General features: G+C 42.9%; 2 protein-coding genes across 3 annotated transcripts in view; one reads left to right on the forward strand and one right to left on the reverse strand.

Annotated features, from left to right (window-relative positions):
* LOC142159791 (uncharacterized) overlaps nt 1-21,112 on the forward strand; it is a 1,176,369-nt gene that overhangs the window by 581,519 nt on the left and 573,738 nt on the right. The window lies entirely within an intron of this gene.
* LOC142160022 (uncharacterized) overlaps nt 1-21,112 on the reverse strand; it is a 74,027-nt gene that overhangs the window by 17,554 nt on the left and 35,361 nt on the right. The window contains exons 7-9 of the mRNA XM_075214942.1: nt 19,983-20,080; nt 19,710-19,821; nt 15,581-16,981 (exon numbers count right to left, since the gene is read on the reverse strand). Of these exons, the coding sequence (XP_075071043.1) occupies nt 15,581-16,981; nt 19,710-19,821; nt 19,983-20,080 (1,611 nt within the window). The remainder of the gene's footprint in view (nt 1-15,580; nt 16,982-19,709; nt 19,822-19,982; nt 20,081-21,112) is intronic.

The following is a 21,112-nucleotide window of genomic DNA, read 5'->3' on the forward strand; positions in this document are numbered from 1 at the left end:
TTGTTCTGTGGGAATGCGTATTCGGCGACTGAATGAAGTATTCATGCCAGTCAGACCTTTTGACTTGCTAGTGGGTCTCCTGCCTCTGAAATAAGATTCAGGAAATCACAGCAAGGTTTTTAGGAATTTCATTGCGAAGTGTAAATATTAGTAGTGGCTTTGCAATGCATGTAAATCAATGTTTTGGTAAACAAGGTTACATCCTGATTCTAAAAATAGCCTATGTCAGAACTGTATAAAAGATGAGCTGTGTGAGCATGTAATGTATCATTCTGATGTTCCATCTGACCTGACCACTGATACCTTAAATCAGTGGGACTGTCCTTGTCAGGACACTTGAGTAATAAACATCACTCTATTCAAAGACCTGCTTGACAACTACTTTGATATTGCTGTATTCCTGTGACCTGCCTAATAGACCCTAAATCTAATCCGTTCTCCGGCTGATTCTGAGGTTTGGACCCAAGCTTTTCCAGTACCACCGCTCTGCCTGCTACCTGCAGCTCTGGTCAGTGTGATAGGCCAGGGAGGATCCATCCACAGCAACCCGATCCATAGTAAGAGGTCCGGAGTTACCAGCCCAAGTGTACCAGCACAGGAGTACACTAAAAGTGACAGTTACCCAGAAGGAACGTGGTTCTGAGCATCATAAAGGAGTTCAGTGGTGGCAGCATTATAAGCCCCTCCTACTGAGGCAAGAGGGCGCATTTGGGATAACGAATAGGAACGATGGCAAAGTAAACCCAGCCAGTTCCCAGCAACAACAGACAGGGTGGCATAGGCGGTCCATCCAGTCACAGATTTCTGGTGGGGAGTGGTGGGATAACCGCAGGTGGCTTTTCGTGAACCAATCAGGAGAGTCGAGTTATTCAGGCGAGGAATAACTGCAGCCAGGAGAACGCACAGGATGTCTAAATACACCAACGTGTCCAGTGCGGATATCGAGACTTTGTGCAGTGCCAAGGGCATTGACATCAGCCATTCGCCAAACAGGGCGGAGATGAGAGAGGCGCTGAGGGAGTGGCATAGACAGCATGGTACCCCAGACGGCCAGACAGCAGAGAATCTTGATCAACAGCCTGCAGAGACCTCTCGCAGACTTAACCCGCACAACCAGCCCCTCTATCCTATGATGAGCGCAGGGCTGCCGGGCTAAAGATCCAGCTGGTGGCTTTAGGGGACAACGCATCTGCAGCTGAGCGGGCACAGGTCATAGCAACATGGCGCCAAGAGGGAAGGGCACCAGCCATGCAGCCCAGGGGCAAGGCGCCCCCTAGAGGATCAGGACTGTTCTCTTTACCTTGCCCTAAATTTGAGGACTGTGTTGGGAATATTGATTAGCACCTGGTATTTGAAAGGACCTGCAGGCTGCACACTGTACACAGAGAGGAATTGGTTAAGCATCTGGTGCCCACACTGCAAGGATGTGCAGTGGAGGTCTACCGTGGGGTGCCCACAGAGGACTGTGCGGACTATGATATATTGAAAAGGGCACTCCTTAAATGGTACACTATTACCCCAGAGACCTATCGTCTGAAGTCCCGGGACTTTACAAAGGACTTCCACTCCACTCATGAGGAGTTTGCCAACCTGCTGCGGGAGTTTGCCAGGAAATGGGTGCCCGGGGCAGGTGGCCAGACCATGGATGAGGTAATAGACTTGATGTGCCAAGAGCAGATTCACCGACGGTGCGCACCGGAGGTGAAAGAATGGGTGCTGGACCGGAAGCCAGGCACCCTGGAAACAGCTGCACAGCTAGCGGATCAATATGTGGCAGTGAGGCCACACTGGCAGAAGCGTCAGGCCAACAGCCAACCCCAAGGGACTGTACAATCAGGGGGACACCCCTCTTCTACTCACCCCCATTTGCCAGCCACCACCCTTCCTGTCCCTGGGAGTTATCCGAGACCACCGGAGAGCAGGCTGGAGAAAAAGTGCTACAACTGCGGGAAAATCGGTCATTTAAGGATGGACTGTCCCACAACCCCAGACTCGTGCCCCTAATCCGAGTCCTGGGGCCCGGCTAACTTGCTTAACTGGCGAAGGTGAGCCATTAGACGGTTTCTACCCCTGCCAGCCCAGTGGAGTGTGGTGTGTCTGAAGGTGACTTAGCGGAGAGAGTCACCTGTGTGTTTAAAAGACCCCCTAAAAACATGTGGAGAAACCTGCAGCCGGTCTAAGTGGGACCCCTGCAGGGTGAAGGACTGAGATCCTGCTGCTCTATTGCAGAATTGCCCTGCCAAAGTTACTGTGGCAGATGGACTAGAGAAGGAAGTGCCTGTAGCAAGAGTGTTTCTGGACTGGGGAGATGGCCAGGAGTTGCCAGATGTTGCTGTTATGAATGGCCTCCCAACTGATGTGATTTTGGGCAACGATGTTGGGGGTGGAATTGTGACCGCATTTCTGAACTCTCTTACCCAGAACCAAGCTGCTAAGCAACAGTCTTCTGGATCTAAACCTGCACAGCCCAGCCCAGAGGAAAAGACCACAGCTGCTACAACACAGCCATCACCTGCAACCAGTGTCACACAGCCCAGAGGAAAAGACCACATCTGCTATTTCTTCAGGAAACAGCCAGCCCTTTGCCTCTGGAAAGACTACGTCCCCTAGCAACGCAGAGGATGTTATCTCTATCCATACTGATCTTGTGGGTGTGCTCGGTGATGCTCCTGACCCTAGCAGTATGCCAGCTCCAGCTGTGAGTACAGCTGACCACAGTGACCCCCCTTTGACTGACCCCACTTTGACTGACCCTAGTCAGCCAGACATAGACCCCCCTGCAGCGTATCCTGACTTAGATGATAGGGCTGCAGGGAAATGCTCAGTGCAGCGCAGCTCTCTGATCCCTCCCTGAAAGCATGAGGCACCAGGCTGGCGGCAGCCTCCAGCGATGGAGGTAGGGAGTGTGACCTGGCGTAAAGGATTATTGTACCGTGTAGCTATGGAGGTAGCTGGGGATAGACCAGTCTGGGAACAAGTTCAACTGGTGGTACCACGGAGCTTTTGTGCGCAACTAATGGCAGTTGCTTATGAAATCCCTATGGAGGGACACCAGGCTAGAGATCAACCACTGAAGCGCCTGACACAGAACTTTTTCTGGCCTAGAATGTCTGATGACATCCTGGCCTACTTTAAGTCCTGTGATGTGTGTCAGCATCTTGGGTGAACCAGTGTTTGTGCTCCCCTCAGGTCCTTGCCAATAATTGGGGAACCTTTTCAGCAAGTGGCTGTGGATCTAGTAGGTCCCCTGCCCGTGCCCATGTCTGACACCTAGCCCTTGCCCTGTATTAGCGCTTCTGTAGATGAGATAGGCAGAGTTCAGGGTTACCTAGAGGACATTTCCAATTTCAGTACGATTTGGGAAGATAATCTAGAGCAAATAGGGCTGGTGTTAGGGAAGATGGGGTGGGCACGTTTGACGGTTAGGGCAGAGAAGTGCCAGATGGGGATGTCAGAGGTTCATTACCTGGGTTACCTTGGGGGGAGGAAGGGTTAGGTCAGAACCAGCTAAGGTAGAGACAATCCAAGCCTGGCCCTAGCCCACGACCCAGTTACATGTACTAACATTCTTAACGACTGCATGGGACTACAGACATTGTCCCAGACTTTAGTACTGTAGCGAAGCCCCTGACAGATCTCACTAAGAATAAACTCCCCAAAATAGTTGACTGAAAACTTGCTTGTGAGCTGGCATTTCAGTCATTAAAGGAAGTTCGTGCTCCAGTACTGTTGGCGCCTAATTATGACAAGCACGTTATTGTGCAAACTGACGCGTCACAGTATGGACTGGGAGCAGTACCTAGCCAGGTGGGGCCTGATGGGCAGGAGCACCCCGTGGCCTATTTGAACAGAGAACGGCTGAACTGGGAGGTGGGGTATGCCACAATTGAGAAGGAATGTTTGGCCATTTTGTGGGCAGTGAAAAAACTACAACCTTATTTGTATGGACAACATTTTACTGTGGTGACTGAAAATAATCCTTTAAAGTGGCCGTTTGTTGGGCTGGAGCCTTGCATTTCAAATTTATGACTTTGACATAATTCACAAGCAAGGAAAGGCTTGCAGCAATGCGGATGGACTGTCTCGGCAGGAAGAGCCAGATCCGCCGGATCACCTCCTGTAACCCTAGGATACTGCGGACCAGGAGCCAAATTGTTGGACATGGCAACCTGGTTGTCGCATGGATAAAGGGGGGAGGGGTGTGACTAGATCACTATTAAAAAGCAAATAGCGCAGGGCACTTATTTATGTAATTGCATTTGCACTTATTTTTTGAGATTGTTTATATTGTGGGATAGGTAATCGTTATTTCTGAGACCAGGGAAGAAATTCGTGTCTTGTCTAACCTTGCTATAGGATATGCCTATTTCTGATGCATATATCTGATACAATGAGCCTGTGTTTAACAAGCCTTTGGTGTATTGTGGTTCGGGAAACTGGCTTGTTGTGGGTCCTTTTGTTGTTCTGTGTGAATATGAATTCCGAATGGTCTGATGAAAGGCCATGTGTTAATTAGACCTTTTGATGTGTGAGGTTTAACTTGGAGACAGGAAGGTTTAATTTAAAATGTGCTGCCACATTTCCTGCATCTCAAAGATGCAGGAAATCACAGCAAGGTTTTTAAAAATTTCATAGCTAAGTATAAATACTAGTGGTTTTGCAATGCATGTAAATCAATGTTTGTGTGAATAGAGTATATCCTGATTCTAAAAATACACCTTTTCTGAACTGTATAAAAGATGAGCTCTGTGACCATGTTAGTGTTCTTCTGAATTTTCATCTGACCTGATCACACTGGTATCTTCCACCAGTGTGTGTGAGCAAATAAACCATCTTGCTTCAAAGACCTGCTTGGAAACATCTTCAATATTGCTGTTTTCCTGTGATCTACAGATTAGACCCTAAAATCTAATCCGTTCTCCGGCTGACTCTGTGGTTTGGACCCAAGCTTCTCCAATACCAATGCTCTGCCTGCTACCCATGCAGCCTGGTCCGTGTGATAGGCCAGGGGGGTTCCATTCACAGCAACCCGGATCCATAGTAAGAGGTCCCGAGTTACCAGTCCGGGTACACCAGCAATGAGGTACACTAGCAGCATCAGTGACCCAGAAGAAACGTGGTTCTGAGTGCCATAGAAGGAGCTCAGTGGTGGCAGCATTATAAGCCCCTCCTACTGTGGCAAGAGGACGCTTTTTGGATAACGAAAGGGAATGGTGGCAAAGTAAGCCCAGCCGGTTCCCAGCAACAACAGACAGGGTGGCATAGGCGGTCCATCCTGTCACAAGCATATAACCTGGTTCGGATTAAACAGGGGTACGAGTGTAAGATGGCCTTCAACACCCATTCAGGTCATTACGAGTATCTGGTAATGCCCTTCGGCCTATGTAATGCCCCTGCTGTGTTCCAAGATTTTATCAATGATGTGCTGCAAGATTTTCTGGGCAAGTTCGTTGTGGTCTACCTCGATGACATTCTAATCTACTCCCATTCTCTGAAACTTCACCGATTACACGTCAGGGAGGTACTTCTTAAATTACGTCAGCACCATATCTTTGCTAAATTGGAGAAATGTGAGTTTGAGGTTACCCAAATCACATTCTTGAAATATGTCATCTCCCTGATGGCTTTTTGATGGACCCCAGTAAAGTCCAAGCAATCCTTGACTGGGTACAGCCTACCAATCTGAAAGCCATTCAGAGATTCTTGGGGTCCGCCAACTACTACAGGCGATTCATTTGTTTCTTCTTGGTATTGGTGGCTCCCATTAAAGCCCTTACTCGCAAAGGGGCCGACGCCACTAAGTGGTCTCCCTCAGCGTTGGATTCCTTCAGGGCACTCAAGATTGCAAACATTTCTGCACCGGTCCTTCGACATCCAAATCCAGAACTGCCGTTCATAGTCGACGCCTCCGATGTTGGAGCTGGTGCTATCCTTTCGCAAAAGGATCCCTAAACTGAGCTAAAAGTCTCGTTCAATGATGGAACGATGTTGTTTCAATTCTGCAGTGTATATGCACTCACCTCACGACTCTTTGTCCTCTCCTCGCAACGGCTCCATTAAACTATTCAGACACGTCGAGCCCCGTGGTAGAAAGAAATGTGCCAATGAGCTGGCGGCAAGGGGCGAGGAATAGAGATATCACGGGAGGGATTGGGCAAGGATATTAGAAACTACACAGAATGATAGAAAAACTTAAAAATACAAAATACACAGGGTCCATGTGGTGATGAGAGAAATCACACCTCACCCATTGAACACCCCATAAACAATAAGGCCATAATATCTGCCAGTGATAGATGTCTGTGGAAGTCTATAACGAAACTTCTTGCTATAACTCATCAGACAGGATTGTATGTATCCAATAAGCTGCTTACACAACTCTAGCCACCAAGTCGTGCATGCCTTATAAAGAGACAGAAAAATGAGCCCCTAGAATCTAGTCAACCAAGCCTCCCCTGAGAGGACCTCCTCCCTGTGTCTTCCATTGATGTGTTCCAAATTTAAAAGCACCAAAGGCAAAGGAATGTGGAGACAGTGCTTGGTGTCAGGCTGTCCGACCTTAATAGAAGCCCCTTCCCTTCCCCTACAGCTTGCTTGCACAGATCAGAAGCTAATAGACTTGTACCAATTCACACACCCTCAGGTTAGAGTAAAAAGTAAATGATGGCAGTAAGTGGTGGGCTGGGCAACGGATTGTCTAGTTGTAGGACCCTCTGCAGGATAATTACCAAGGTGCTGTGTGCTTGGGTATTACAAACGTCACCATCTGTTTAGGTTCTGTGGTGTAACATTCCTCATCTGCTTATCGAAAATGTGTCTATATAAATTTGTCTATATAAAACTCTGCATAGGTGGTCTGGCACCTGTCTGCTCTATGATCCTTGCCATTAAAGTTCATAGTTGTTAATTCTACAGACCCCTGCATAAGCAGTGTAAGGTCTTATCCATTATCTGGAAGCAGTGAAGGAGACTGACACGGACACTATGCTGCTACTTTTCAGCCAACAGTTATAACAGATGAAGAGCACAGATCTGAAGGTAAATCATGTACAACGTGTATAGTGTGTACACATGAATGCTGATCGGGACTTTTTGCAAGATCGGAGCATAATATACTGCAGAGATTAGGAACTTTCTTAATAGAGTTTTATCAAACAACGAACAAATAACACATCCAGGAATAACAGATGTTTTATCCTCAAAGGACATAATAATATCTCTTGCGGGTGAGTTATAACTAGACAGTCATTCATATGATACATAGGACTGGTATTGCTTCAGATATCCGGGCAATGCTGACTGTATGTCCTATGTAGAGATTCTATTATCCAATATCATACTTAATACAAGTAGGTGATGTATTATTAAGGATATAACATTATCTGAAGCAGCTGAACCCGAATGAGATAGCCGACCTTGTGATAACTGACAGGAGCAGCACAATTTTCACCTACTTAGAATTACATTGGAATTAGGCTCATGAAGGACAAAAGTTCAAAGACCCCTTATGGGTGATAGACCCAGATAGTGACACTACAGACCCCATGTACAAAGTACCAACAGGGATAACAAGTTTAGAAACTAAATCTTCGCTATATTTTATACCAGTACCAGAGGTGATAGAACATTGCTCCTGGGAAGAATTAATTACATTGAATGAATTGAAGGAATATTGTGTCACTTTGATCCTTAATCATGTGGGGAAGGGAAAAATATTAGGACATTTGGTAGTCGTACCCGATCCAGATTATGTAGTAGTGAAAACCAGTGAACATCAGACAGGATGCAAAGTATGAGTGACACCGGTAGGGACAGAAAACAAAAAGAAGATATGAGAAAAAGTAGCTTCAGGTCTAGGTGATACATATTTAGTGTTACTAGAAGGGACTGATAATCCTGTATATTTCTCTTCCCGCAGGTGGTTTCCTATTGCTTATTGATGGCCTGGAAGTGAATTGTGTGCCCTCTTCTGGTGATCTTGTGGTTTGGGTCTCACAAATCATGGAACAGAGGAAAGAGCGAGCTACATAAATACTTAGAAAATGACTGGCATAATGCTGTTATAGACATGCATTTTTGATTTGATAAGAACTATTCAAATTGCTGGATTTGTACCCATTCACCAATTTCAGATGAAATACTTCTGTACGTTGCTATACCAATAATTACCGGACAAACTTATTAAAAAAAAAAACAGTTAAAGCTTTGCCTTTAAGGGTAAACTACCAATAGCCTGCATAAGTCAGAGAGTGGAATGTGATGTAAAGGATTGTAAGTGACTCATGCAAATCTGTTCTGTAGATAATATTCATACAAAGGTCACTGTTAGAACAAAGGGGAGGGAAGGGGGGGTTGTATTCAGAAGTTAAACAAGCAGCAAATTTCCAAAAAGCAGAACTATGGAGAAAGGGTGTCTAGTAAATTATCCTGCATGCACTAAATGCTTTCAAGAAACTGGACTCCTCAGATCATTTCTCAACAATTGTATTTCGCAGCTAAGTATCATTCATTTTATAGGTATATTTTATTATAGACAATTGTATTATCCTTTTTACAGTAATTCTGTCAGTCATTGTAATCTCACACCAGAACATGAGTTAATGTCCATCCTGTGACACAATGACAAACATCAAGTGGAGTGGTGTAAAGTACACTGACATTACATTATGGAGCAGTAGAAACGCATTTTCTGACATGACAAATCACACGTCACCATCCGGCAGTTCGACGGACGAATCTGGGTTCGGCAGATGCCAAAACGATTCCTAACTGAATACATACTGCCAGCTGTAAAGCTGGATGGAGGAGGAATAATGGTTTGGGGCTGTTTTTGATGGTTTGGCCTGGGACCCTTAGTTCCAGTGAAGGGGGTATTGTTAAATGTTAATGCTACACATACAATAACATTTTAGAGAATTTTGTGCATCCAACTTTGTGAAAATAGTTTGGGGAAGGCCCTTTTCTTTTTCAGGATTAAAATGTCAATAACATGGTAGTACACAAGTCTAAATACATGTGGTAAATTCCATTTTATCTGGAATAATACAAGAATAAACAGGAATAGCACAAGTTATGTTCTCATCCTGTAGACTCAGTTTCTTGAATGTCCATGTAAAAAGCATCCATTGCAGCCGGTCTTCCTGTCTGACTCAATAGCATAAAGTAATTCCATAGAGATTGCAGATCAATTTATAGGTTATTCAACAAAGCTAATATTTATAATTCTAGGTTTGTTCTCATAACCTGGGTCTGTTTTATTCCCCTTATGCTCCTTTCTTAAATTCAGCTCCTCCCTCACTTACTTGGGGCTGTCTTCATCCCTTCTAATCAGACAGTGATATGATGTTGAAGGCTACATTTGCAGTTCCAAAGCCTCCTTGTAAATCTGACCCAACTTTACAGCATTGCTGTACCTAAGGAAGGATGTTATACACAACCTGCACCTGATACACTGCTATCCTGAGAGGCTTAGCTGAGCCTTCAGGTAAGATACCAGAGTCTGGGAATAGCCAGATAGGAAGGGACACATCTTTTACTACAGAAGACTTCCCCACTGGTCATATATCTCTTACGTGGTACCTCTTGCTGACCATCTAATTAGAGCTGCTCCTCCACCAGTGTTGTGGGACTAAGTAACAGGGTCAAGTCTAATACACCAGATGGTGAGATTACAAATATATATATATATATATATATTTATATTTATATAGTGCACAGTAGGGAGAGAAGTGTAACAGTGAAGAACAGTATGTCTCACTGTAATCTCACCCCGGGTACAATATTAAGGTGTCTTATACCCAAAACAAGTTAGTAGAGAGAGGGTTTGAAAACAGACTTAGTTTCAATGCAATGCAGAAGAATAAAACAGCAAAAACCAAGTTCATGCAAAAAGACATTTTTGTAAAACGCTAAAACATAAAACCTGTTCCAGAACAGTCATCTTGCCTAAGTCTGAAACCATTTGCTTTTCATCGTAGTCCAGTAGTAGCAGGTGCAGGGGATCCAATCAACGGGAAACTGACAGATAGGAATGGAAAGCATGTAACCAAGATTTCTTTTCTGTAACCCTTACGGTTCTGGTGGTTATCAGTAGCACTTGGAAGAGACCTTCCCAATGGCTAGGACAGGTGAAGTTCAGACGTACCTTTGACAAGGATCCAGTCACCTGGTTGGATGTAATGAGCCGAGTTTCAGCTTGTTGGAACATGGGTAGATTTATCGCATTACTGTAGATGACTATCTATGTAAATTGTTGGAAATAATGTCCTAATGCATAGTTGTCCCACTTAGATCTAAAGTGGGAAACCCCTGGGTCAACATGTGAGAAGGCTATTAAAGGGTTGCTGCTTTAATAATAGCACTTGTAGTGATAGGGTTAATGTAATCTCCATAACAGTGTGCATTACTGGTGGAATCTGATTTTTTTTTTTAATGTAATATCACCTTCTGAAGGAGAGATGCTTCCATATTTTGGAACTACAGCACCCTTCAGATGTGTTAAGTTGCCCAGAGAAATGTTTGCTGTTTATATGATCACTAAGTGAAGATAAGCAGAGGGATATACATTTGTTATTCTGTTGTGTCCGTGTGAGGATTCAAAACACTAGCTCCAGATGACAGCGGCTAGATAACTATTCACTACTACAACACCTTCTCTCATTTCCTGTAAACAGCACACTACTAAGAACAGCAATCTAGCTAGTCTCCTCACTTGGACCACTGTACAGCTTTATCTACTCTACTCAGTCTGTGGCTGGATCACTTAAAAATAACTTGTGGTAAAAATGTGTTTAAAAGTAATAGCGCAGGGTACTATTTTATATAATTGCAAATATACTTATTTTTGATATTGTGTGTATTTTGGTGTAGGAAATGTCTTGTTTGGTTTTTTTTTAACTTTGCTAGAGGAAATCTCCAATTATACATATGTGGGGAGGGAGTCTGTATATAAGTATAAATTGTATTTAATTCTATGTTTGGGGAAACATATTGCATCCTGATACTAAAAATAACTGAGGACTTCAGGGGGTTGGCATACCCCCTGCGAAGCTGTGTCCAAAACTGTATAAAACAGCACTGGCTTGTACTGAAAATTATCATTATTGTTCCATTTGACCTGATCACTGGTACCTTAATTAAGTGTGAACTGTCCTTGTTAGGACTACTGGAGCTAAATAAACATCACTTGCTTCAAAGACCTGCTTGACAACTTCTTCCATTCTGAAATTCTTGTGTCTTACAGATTAGACCCAACTATAATCCGTTCCCGGCTGTACAGAGATTTGGCCCCAGCTTTCTGGTACCACCACTCTGCTCGCTACCCAGCAGCCCTGGCCAGTGTGATAGGCCAGGGGGGATTCATGCGCAGCAGCCCTGATCCATAGTAAGAGGTCAGGGGTACCAGCCCAGGTTTACCAGAAACTGGGTAAACTAGCAGCGACAGTTACCCAGAAGGAACGCGGTTCTAGATGTCGTTAAGGAGTCCAGTGGTGGCAGTAGCTTAAGCCCCTCCTACTGCGGTTAGAGGGTGCATTTGGGATAACAAAAGGGAGCGGTGGCAAAGTAAGCCCAGCCAGTTCCCAGCAACAACAGGCAGGGTGGCATAGGCGGTCCATCCTGTCACACAGCCCTTCATTGAAAAGGTCAAGCCAATCAGAACAATTTATCTCACCTGTTTCTAGCCTTTGTAAAGTCCCTCAGTTCTACTAAGCAAAAGCAAAGTTTTATTTTGGATTTCCCTGCTTGTGTTTTTAAGAAAACTCGATTTGTTGACTGTACAAAACTATTCTACTTTCTCCAATCCGTTGACTTTAACTTGTACATCACTACCAGTCCTCTCAGGACTAAGAGGCCTGACCAGAAATGGTGCATCTCTTATAGCTACCCCAGTCAAAGGTTCTTTCGTGGTAGCTACCAGCACTGTGACATTCTGTTCTTTGGTGATTGCATGCTCCATTGCAATAAATAAATAATGCTTAATCAATATCTGGATATTCTATTTCTTTATCAGTATACATTCTGTAAATGTATTATTATCTTTTATTTATAAGGGACCACAAAAGGTCTGCAGTGTCGTACATGACATATAGAGAAAGCAGTGATCAATAACACATTACAAGATACATGAAGAATAAAATACAAAAGACCAGACATACTGAATGAATATACAGTTAACATGATAATGCAGATCAAAATTATAACAGGACAGTAAGTGAGAAGTGATGGCAGTGACAAGTGTGAAGTAGACCTAAGCTTAGGAAAACTTGGCTAGGGTACAGAGACTAATGGAATATTAGAAGGAGGACACAAGAAAAGAGGGCCCTGCTTGTGAGAGTTTACATCTTAAAGAAAAGGGGGAGACACGAAGAGGATGGTATATACTGGGGGAGTGGGGGTGAAAGTTAGGAGGAATGCGGATAGGCTTCAATAAAGAAATCAGTCTTAAGGGGACGCTTGAGGGCTTTGGGTGCAAAGGTTAAACTGATGGAGGTGTGGGAGATTGCTCCACAGCTGGGGAGCAGCCCGGGCAAAGCCCTGGTTGCGAGAGTGGGAAGAGGTAATCTGTGAAGTAGTGAGGCGACGGTCATTGGAAGACCGGAGAGGGGAAAAAAGGAGTGTAAGTAGAGATGACGTTAGAGATGTAAGGGGGGTGGAAGTGGATTGATCGAGATCTTTGAAGCGGAAGCCTTTAAATTTAATTATGTAGGCCATGGGGAACCAATAAAGCAACTGTTGGAGGGGGACATATACAGATAATAGAGATAGAGTGGCGGGAGAGAAAGATAATGCGGACAGCAGCATTCAGGATAGACTTAAGAGCGGCATGGTGACAGTGTTTAATAAGATATTCTTGAAATAGTCTTGGATCAAAATGATATGAAGGTTTATTCAGCAAAAAAGACAACCCTTATCCGACACGCAGGTCAGGACAGTCGAGTGCATACAGAGAATAATGCCACACCTAAAATACTTTTTAACATATTAAAATCAAGAACAGGATATGATTTTCTCACACTGAATAAAAGGTTGAATACATCTTTTCTTGCTGGAAGTTCTTTAGAGAAGAACAATTTCGAATACGGTATAAGATCAGCTTTTGCACCTTTGATGTTTTCCTGTCTGTAAACTGCCAGACATTTCTTTTGTTACATACACACTTTTAAACAACATCCTACACAGCATCATACAGTATAATATGACTTTGTGAATACAAAAATGGCTGCACTATAGCAAGCATATTATTACTTTCACATCCTGTAGGTGAGAGAAATGTTAACAGTAATCAAGGCAAGAGATTACGAGAGTGAAAAAAATTTGGTGGCTTCCATGGTGAGAACGGGTCATATATTGGATATATTCTGGAGGTGGAAGTAGCAGGATTTTGAGAGGGCCAGAAGGAGAGGGAGGAGTCTAGAATGGCCACAGACTTGAAGGACAAAAATGAGGGTAGTATTAACAGAAATAGAGAAGGTGGGGAGCCCTGTAAAGGGGGGGAGGGGGTGGGTTGGGGAGATTAGTTCAGTTTTGGAAATACTGAATTTAAAAATAAGCAAGATACAAGATCGGACGAAGAGACAGCAGGAGAAATGAAACATAAGGAAAGGGTAGAGGACTGGGGTTGAATGTTAGATTTGGGTATCATCAGCATAGAGGTGGTACTGGAGGAGTAGATGATGACATCAAGGGAAGTGTAGTGGGAGAAGAGCAGGGTGCCAAGAAAGGAACCTTGGGGAACTCTGACAGGAAGAAGGGGGGGGGGGGGGGGTTGGGGAGTCATCTAGAGATTAAAAAGGAGGAGTTGGTGAGGTAAGGGGAAAACCAGGAGAAAACAGTGTTGCAGAGGCCTATAGATTTGATAGTTTGCAAAATGAGGGAATACAGGAAAAAGTGTCCTTTAGATTTAGCAAAGAATAGGTCATTAGTGACTTTACTAAGGGCAGTTTCAGTGGAGTGGAAAACCAGATAGGAGTGGGTCAATTAGTGAGATGGCTGTAGACAACCCATTTGAGAAGTTTGGAGGCAAAAGGAAGAAGGGATATAGGCAGTAATTAGAGAGAGGTAGGAACAAGCAAAGGTTTTTAGGGTATAGGGGAAACAAAAGCATGTTTAAAAAAGGAGGAATAGGTTGAAGCAGGCATCAAGAGAGAAGGAGTGTAGAAGATGGGAGGGTTGGGGTTCTATGTGCAGGTGGAGAGGGGTGAGGAGGAGGAGAGACTTTATCTGCAGATACCGGAGCAAAGGAATAGAAGGAGGGTGGGCTAAGAAGTGGGAGTGACAATGGGGAGGAGGGGATGGATATAGTGTCCACAGAGGAGAGTGGAAGGGGGACCATGTGGGGCAAGAAGGTACTGCTGGGAGAAGATGTCTTGACATATTGACTCAATTTTGGAAGTGAATTTGGTAACAAAGCAGACAGCTGAGAGCAAGAAGGGGAGTGGAAAAGGAGGAGGGGACAGGAGGAAGTGGAAAGTGGAAGAAAGGCTATGGGGGTTGGAGGATTATGAGGAAACGAGAGCCTTAAAAAAGGATTGTTCAGTGAGTGATAGGGCCAAACTGTTAGAGGTGAGAATGAACTTGAAGTCAAGGAAATCAGCATGAGTGCGTGACTCATCCATTCTGCACTACGGAAGTGTTTTCGAAGACAGTAGGTAAGTTTGGAGTGATATGGTTGAGGTGGGGACCGAAGAAGACTGATGTTGAGAACCGGGGAGAGTCAAGTGCAGTGGTAAGGGTGTGATTATAGAAGGAGACAGACTCAGCAGAGCAAGAAAGAGTGATTAGGGAGAGTAGTGAGTCCAGGCAGGGGGAGAACGTGGTAGGATCAATGGTGTCAAGGTTACACATGTGAGAGTAGCCTTAGAAGATGGTGGATGTGAGAGGGGTGGAAAGATGCTAAGAGAAGAGATGGTAGTCCATGAGAAGGAAAGGTGAATTGATGATGTCAGAGACAGTACCGAGTTGTGAAAAAGACCAGATCAAGGGAGTGGCCACTGCGGAGGTAGGGAGAAGAGGTGCATTGAAAGAGACCAAGGGAGGAGGAGACGGAGAGAATTTGAAGGACCTAGAGATAAAGAGATCATGGATAGAGGCCAATTTGTTACAGACTGACCTGGAATTCCAGAGACCACAGTATAGAAGAAGAGGGGGAAGTGGAGAGAAGTTGACAAGGTTGCTGGACTGAAGGGGTGTGTATAATATTGAGCCAGGTGCATGATAGGGAGAGGGGTTGGAATTGGACGAGAAACAGAACTAGGAGGGGACAAGTCAGTGGGCAGGGGATGAAAAAAAGTGGAAGCAACAGGTGGGAGGGTGAAAAGCAGAAGAAAGAAGTGATGCGAGGCAATACATTTCCGAGCGGGAAAAGGGAGGTGGGTGGGTATGTAGGAACATGGCTATTTGCATCATTTACAATTATAAAAGGCACTTCTTTTACAATGTTTATAGTATTCTTGCAACCTGTTTCATATTTATCATCTCATGAAAATTTTGAAGTTTTTCTTATGTGTTTATTATCTGATATTTTAGTAGAGATTGTGTGTAAAACTATTTGCACACTCAGAACCTGGGAATGTTTTTTCACCTGTGTGAATTCTCTGATGTTTAACAAGATTGGATTTAATGGTAAAACATTTCCCACACTCAGAACATGAAAATGGTTTCTCACCTGTATGAGTTCTCTGATGTTTAACAAGATTGGATTTAATGGTAAAACATTTCCCACACTCAGAACATGAAAATGGTTTCTCACCTGTATGAGTTCTCTGATGTGAAACCAGAACTGATTTGAGTTGAAAACATTTCCCACACTCCGAACATGAAAATGGCTTCTCACCTGTATGAGTTCTCTGATGCGAAACCAGATGGGATTTATATATAAAACATTTCCCACACTCCGAACATGGAAATAGTTTCTCACCTGTGTGAGTTCTCTGATGTTTAAGAAGATCTGAATTATCTCGAAAGCATTTACCACACTCAGAACATAAAAATGGTTTCTCACCTGTATGAATTCTTTGATGTACAATAAGATATGATTCATTTGCAAACGATTTACCACACTCCGAACATGGAAATAGTTTCATACCTGTATGACTTCTCTGATGTTTAACAAGACTGGATTTAACTGTAAAACTTTTCCCACAATCAGAACATGGAAATGGTTTCTCACCTGTATGAGTTCTGTAGTGTCTATCAAGATAAAATTTCTCTGCAAAACATTTCCCACACTCAGAACATGGAAATGGTCTCTCACCTGTATGAGTTCTGTAGTGTTTATCAAGATATACTTTCAAAGAAAAACATTTCCCACACTCAGAACATGGAAATGGTTTCTCACCTGTATGAGTTCTGTAGTGTCTATCAAGATAAAATTTCTCTGTAAAACATTTCCCACACTCAGAACATGGAAATGGTCTCTCACCTGTATGAGTTCTGTAGTGTTTATCAAGATATAATTTCAATGTAAAACATTTCCCACACTCAGAACATGAAAATGGTTTCTCACCGGTGTGAATTTTCTGATGTACAACAAGATATGATTCATATGTAAAACATTTACCACACTCAGAACATGGAAATACTTTCATACCTGTATGAATTCTCTGATGTTTAACAAGACTGGATTTAACTGTAAAACTTTTCTCACACTCAGAACATGGAAATGGTTTCTCACCTGTGTGAATTCTCTGATGGATAACAAGACGTGTGCTATCTTGAAAGCATTTCCTACATTCAGAACATGAAAATATTGTATCGCTACTATGAGTTGTACTAGGTGTAGCAATATCTGAGTTATTAACAAAACATGCATCATGATTAGAGGGATCAGATGATAAATGTGCACTTTGACGTAATTGATGTATATTTAGAGTAATGGGTTTTCCTCCTGGAATATCTTCTATGATGTTGTTATCTTCTATTTTATATCCTGAAGACAAAACGAGATCTCCCTCTGAGGTATTTCGGCTTTTGTGTCCATCTGCTGGAAATAAAATAGATGTATGGATATTAGACATTGAATAGCAATTTTTTATACATTTAGTGAGTTCAAAATGTTCAATTGTTTAATTTCTACTTGCAAACAAGAAGACTTCATTACAAATCTAAATGTAAAAATGTGATGATACCAGGATGTTAGTGTAGGAACCCAGAGGAAAATCCTGGTATCTAGGGGTTCAGGATCACACAGGCAAAGAAAAGGTGTGGAAAAAACTGTGCCTTTATTACAGATAAGTGCAAACAATAGCTTATCAAACAATACTTTAAATAACATCCAGTGCTCACCAAACTTCAGCCGTCAGTGACACCCCAGTGTTCAATGACCCCAAATCGTTTATAAAAAAAATGGGTTTTATTTACCAGTCCAAGTTATAGGGAAATGATGATGTCCGTGATTAATAAATCAGGCAGAGCAAACAAATCTGAATGCCCAAGAAAAGCTTGTAATCCAAACCATCACAATACTCCCAGGCAAAAATCCTCAGCACACTGGCAGGAATGCCACTTGAATGCCAAAAGAAAATAACACACACTGAGGTCTGTCCTGCAGGTCTTTTTAAAGGGAGAAAATTTCCCACACTGGAAAGCCCACCCTCTAAGCGGACGGAGATGGAAGGAGAGAGCTGTCATCTCCTTGTGGTTTTCCTTTCTACTGTTTTGGAGCCTAGGAGGTATTTTTTTTTCCAAACTGCGAGTTTAAAATAGTGGAGATATTGCCTATAGCAACCAACCAGATTCTAGCTCTCATTTTGTAGAAAGTACAAAATAAATGGTATCAAGAATCTGATTGGTTGCTATAGGCAACATCTCCACTTTTTCAAACCAGCAGTTTAGTAAATATATCCCTAGTAGTCTAACACAGCTCCAGGTAGAAAAGCAGCTACTCAACCAGTTGCTGACTGACTTAATCCTGGTTAAGTAACAGAGCCTCCCTGTTTTATCCCCTTCTAGGCATTTGTGATGTCAGAGGGGCTCCAGAGGCTGCTGACTTCTTGTCTGTAAGAAGGGAGTGGTGTCTTGGTCAGGAAATAGTAGATCCACCATGTTGTAATACGATATGATGTTCAAATGAATACATGTAACCCACCTGGCTTTATTTAAGAATGGATACACTTAATTCCATCTTGATAGGTTTTTACTCAGGTAGATTGTGTAAAAAAATGAGGGTGATAAATTAAAACAACCCAATGTTCAACTAAACACAAACATCTTATCATCCTAAGTGTTTAAAATGACAGATGGGGAAGATGATGACTGTCAGACCCATCTTGTCACAACATACAGCAATTATACAGATAAACACTAGCTTAATATATAACACATTACCAAGCACATTGCATAGACCCAGCCATAGGGACACACAGATTGCACAGTCACATATGACAATGCAAAAAGCAGAGTTTGGTGTGTAATATTTCCCAAGCACACACATGGACCAGCCAGTATCATAGGACAGGGAGCCTCATTAGCCAGTGACATTGTCCAACCACAATGCTCATACAGACACTGCCCAAACAAACGTTGTAACTTTGGTAGTATAGTAGACATGGGCTAAATAAACACCACATTATATCCATTGGTCTGGACTACTCAAAGTTCAGCAAGTAGACATATAGGTAGCAAAACAAATCAATCAGCCTCTATATGTCCCTCTGACCACGTGTCTATGCTGCCTGATACTGATCAAATTAATGCTACTAATTTAGGCTAAATCCTCTGTGTAGACAAGCACTGAGAGAGGAGAGCAGCTTGACAGAGCAATACAGCACAGTAGGAAATAGAAACACAGAATGATGAAGGCACAGAGCGGAGGAGAGCATTAGGACTGAGTAGAAGAATGGAGCAGGGCACAGACGGGCAACAGCAAAAAGTGGAAAAAAGTATAAGGGCAGAGCAGGATACAGACAGGTCAGAAGATGAAGAGCAACAGTACAAAGCACCAACCACAGAGATATGAGGGGAGCTATGGTACAATGATGGGTGTGTGATTTTAGTTTTATGAGTGCAAGAAGGTAGAGTTTGTGTGAAGTGTGTGCTGTGATGGGATGTATGCAGGAAATAACCTGCTTTAGTATTGCAGTGTTACACATACTGAGAATAAAACATTCAATAATTATTACACAAGGAAGATAATGAATAATGTCACATGTACTACTGCACAGGGAGGATCATGGGTAATACCATTCATCACATCGATCAGTGATTCAATCGCTATGGTCAAGTCTCTTGTACTGATGTATGAGAATCACAAGAATGTGAGAAAGAGACTAATAAGATCTCTTGGCTGGTAGCACACACTGATATGATGCAAGGAGGAAAACAGGAGTCTAATAGGGGTACTGTGCAAACCAGCTAACCAATAAAATGAGCCGCCCCCCTACTCTCTCCTCCCCCCATCTCTTCACAGGACTCTATAAACACCAGAAGATAACCAAAGCAATTGTTCTATGAACTGAACAAAAATCGGTCCCTACTCAAGGAAGACACCCAAGAACACCAACCCACCGAACTAACGAGAGTAACACCAAGATAAGCCAAATGCCAATATTAATACATCCACACGCCAACAGAGACACCAGATCACCAAACCAACCTACACTGACTCCCCCACTGGGCAGATACTTTTTTATGGGTGCAGAACAAGTGATTGTGGTAGTGTCTGAACAAAGAGAATATGTCACCCTTTCCTGTAATAAGTGTTTATTACTCACCAGTGCTGATATCTGTAGAGATTTCCTCCTCCTTACACTGCTGATCACCCCTCACATACATCTCTTCTTCTCCCTTTATATTTTCTACCTTAATATCAGTCAGAACATCAAACTAAATAACAAAAAAAAAAAAATAACACTTTAATAATGTCTTATTTCATTAATTGAGATTAAACATAATAATAAAAGTGTATTAGACACACACAGTTGTTCTACAGATCATATAGTGAAAAGTAATTTTGGGAATTTTGTTAGACCATAAATTCCATCTACCTGACACTGCTGTGGGATACTGTAATTTTCCTCTGTACGGTCCTGTGAATAAAGACGACAGGGACAACTCTTTGGGGTATTTCTGTTGCTGGGTCCATCTGTAGAAGACACACAGTGACTGAATACATTGTTTAGGTGTGATGGTCAGATGTTGTGTGTACATTAACCTAAGCAACTTAGTAATTAAAGAGGCATCTCTTATATGTTCCAATCATAAAGTCATTGCGAAACAGTAAAAACAGGGTGGATCAATAAGATATGTCAACACGAGTAAGATTTTGATATGAGGGGATGAATGTCTACGGTCATGAAAAGGGTTAACAGAATTGACAATGATCTGTCCCTAATCTCTTCTCAACCCTGCCACCCCAAACCCTCCAACTACCATCAGTGCCCTGGATCTTGCTTCCCATTTTCAATGACAAGATTGATGAGATCAAGACACAGAAAAACTGCACTCATCATCTCCCACACTGACTATTGCAATTTCCTCCTTACTGGTCTTACCCAAAACAGACTCTTACCCTTGCAATCTATTTTGCACGCAGCGGCTAGATTGATTTCCTTGCAAATCATTTTTCCTCTGTTGAAACACTGTCAGTCTCTACACTGGTTGCCTGTTTTTAACCGAATCCAATATAAAATACTTCTACTAATCTACAAGGCCATCAACAAGACTGCACCAACATCCACCTACTCACTTGTCTCAAAGGGGGAATTCAACTGGCTGCGTTACTGCCAAAAGTAACGCTCTATTACTGTGACTAATTTTTAACGCTCAGGAAACCGTAAGCAGAAATCCGGGTTAAAATTACCGTATTAACAGTAATAGAGCGCATAACGTGGCCAATTGAATTCCTCCGAAAATATCTCTCAACTCAACAACTCCGTACTGCACAAGATCTGCGTCTCTCATGCACTCTCATTACATGCACCCATTTCCGTTTACAGGACTTTTTCCGAGCTGCAAGAACTCTGTGGAATTCCATCCTCCCCACAATAAGACCTTCAAGCATTCTCTGAAAAACCTCCTCTTCAGGCAAGCTTACAATATTCCTCAACCATCTTAACCTCACTAGATTACCCTATTACCACCCTTTACACAATTCACACAAAAAGACAACCCTCTG

The sequence above is a fragment of the Mixophyes fleayi genome, chromosome 6 (genome assembly GCF_038048845.1).
Source record: "Mixophyes fleayi isolate aMixFle1 chromosome 6, aMixFle1.hap1, whole genome shotgun sequence".
Lineage (NCBI taxonomy): Eukaryota > Metazoa > Chordata > Amphibia > Anura > Limnodynastidae > Mixophyes > Mixophyes fleayi.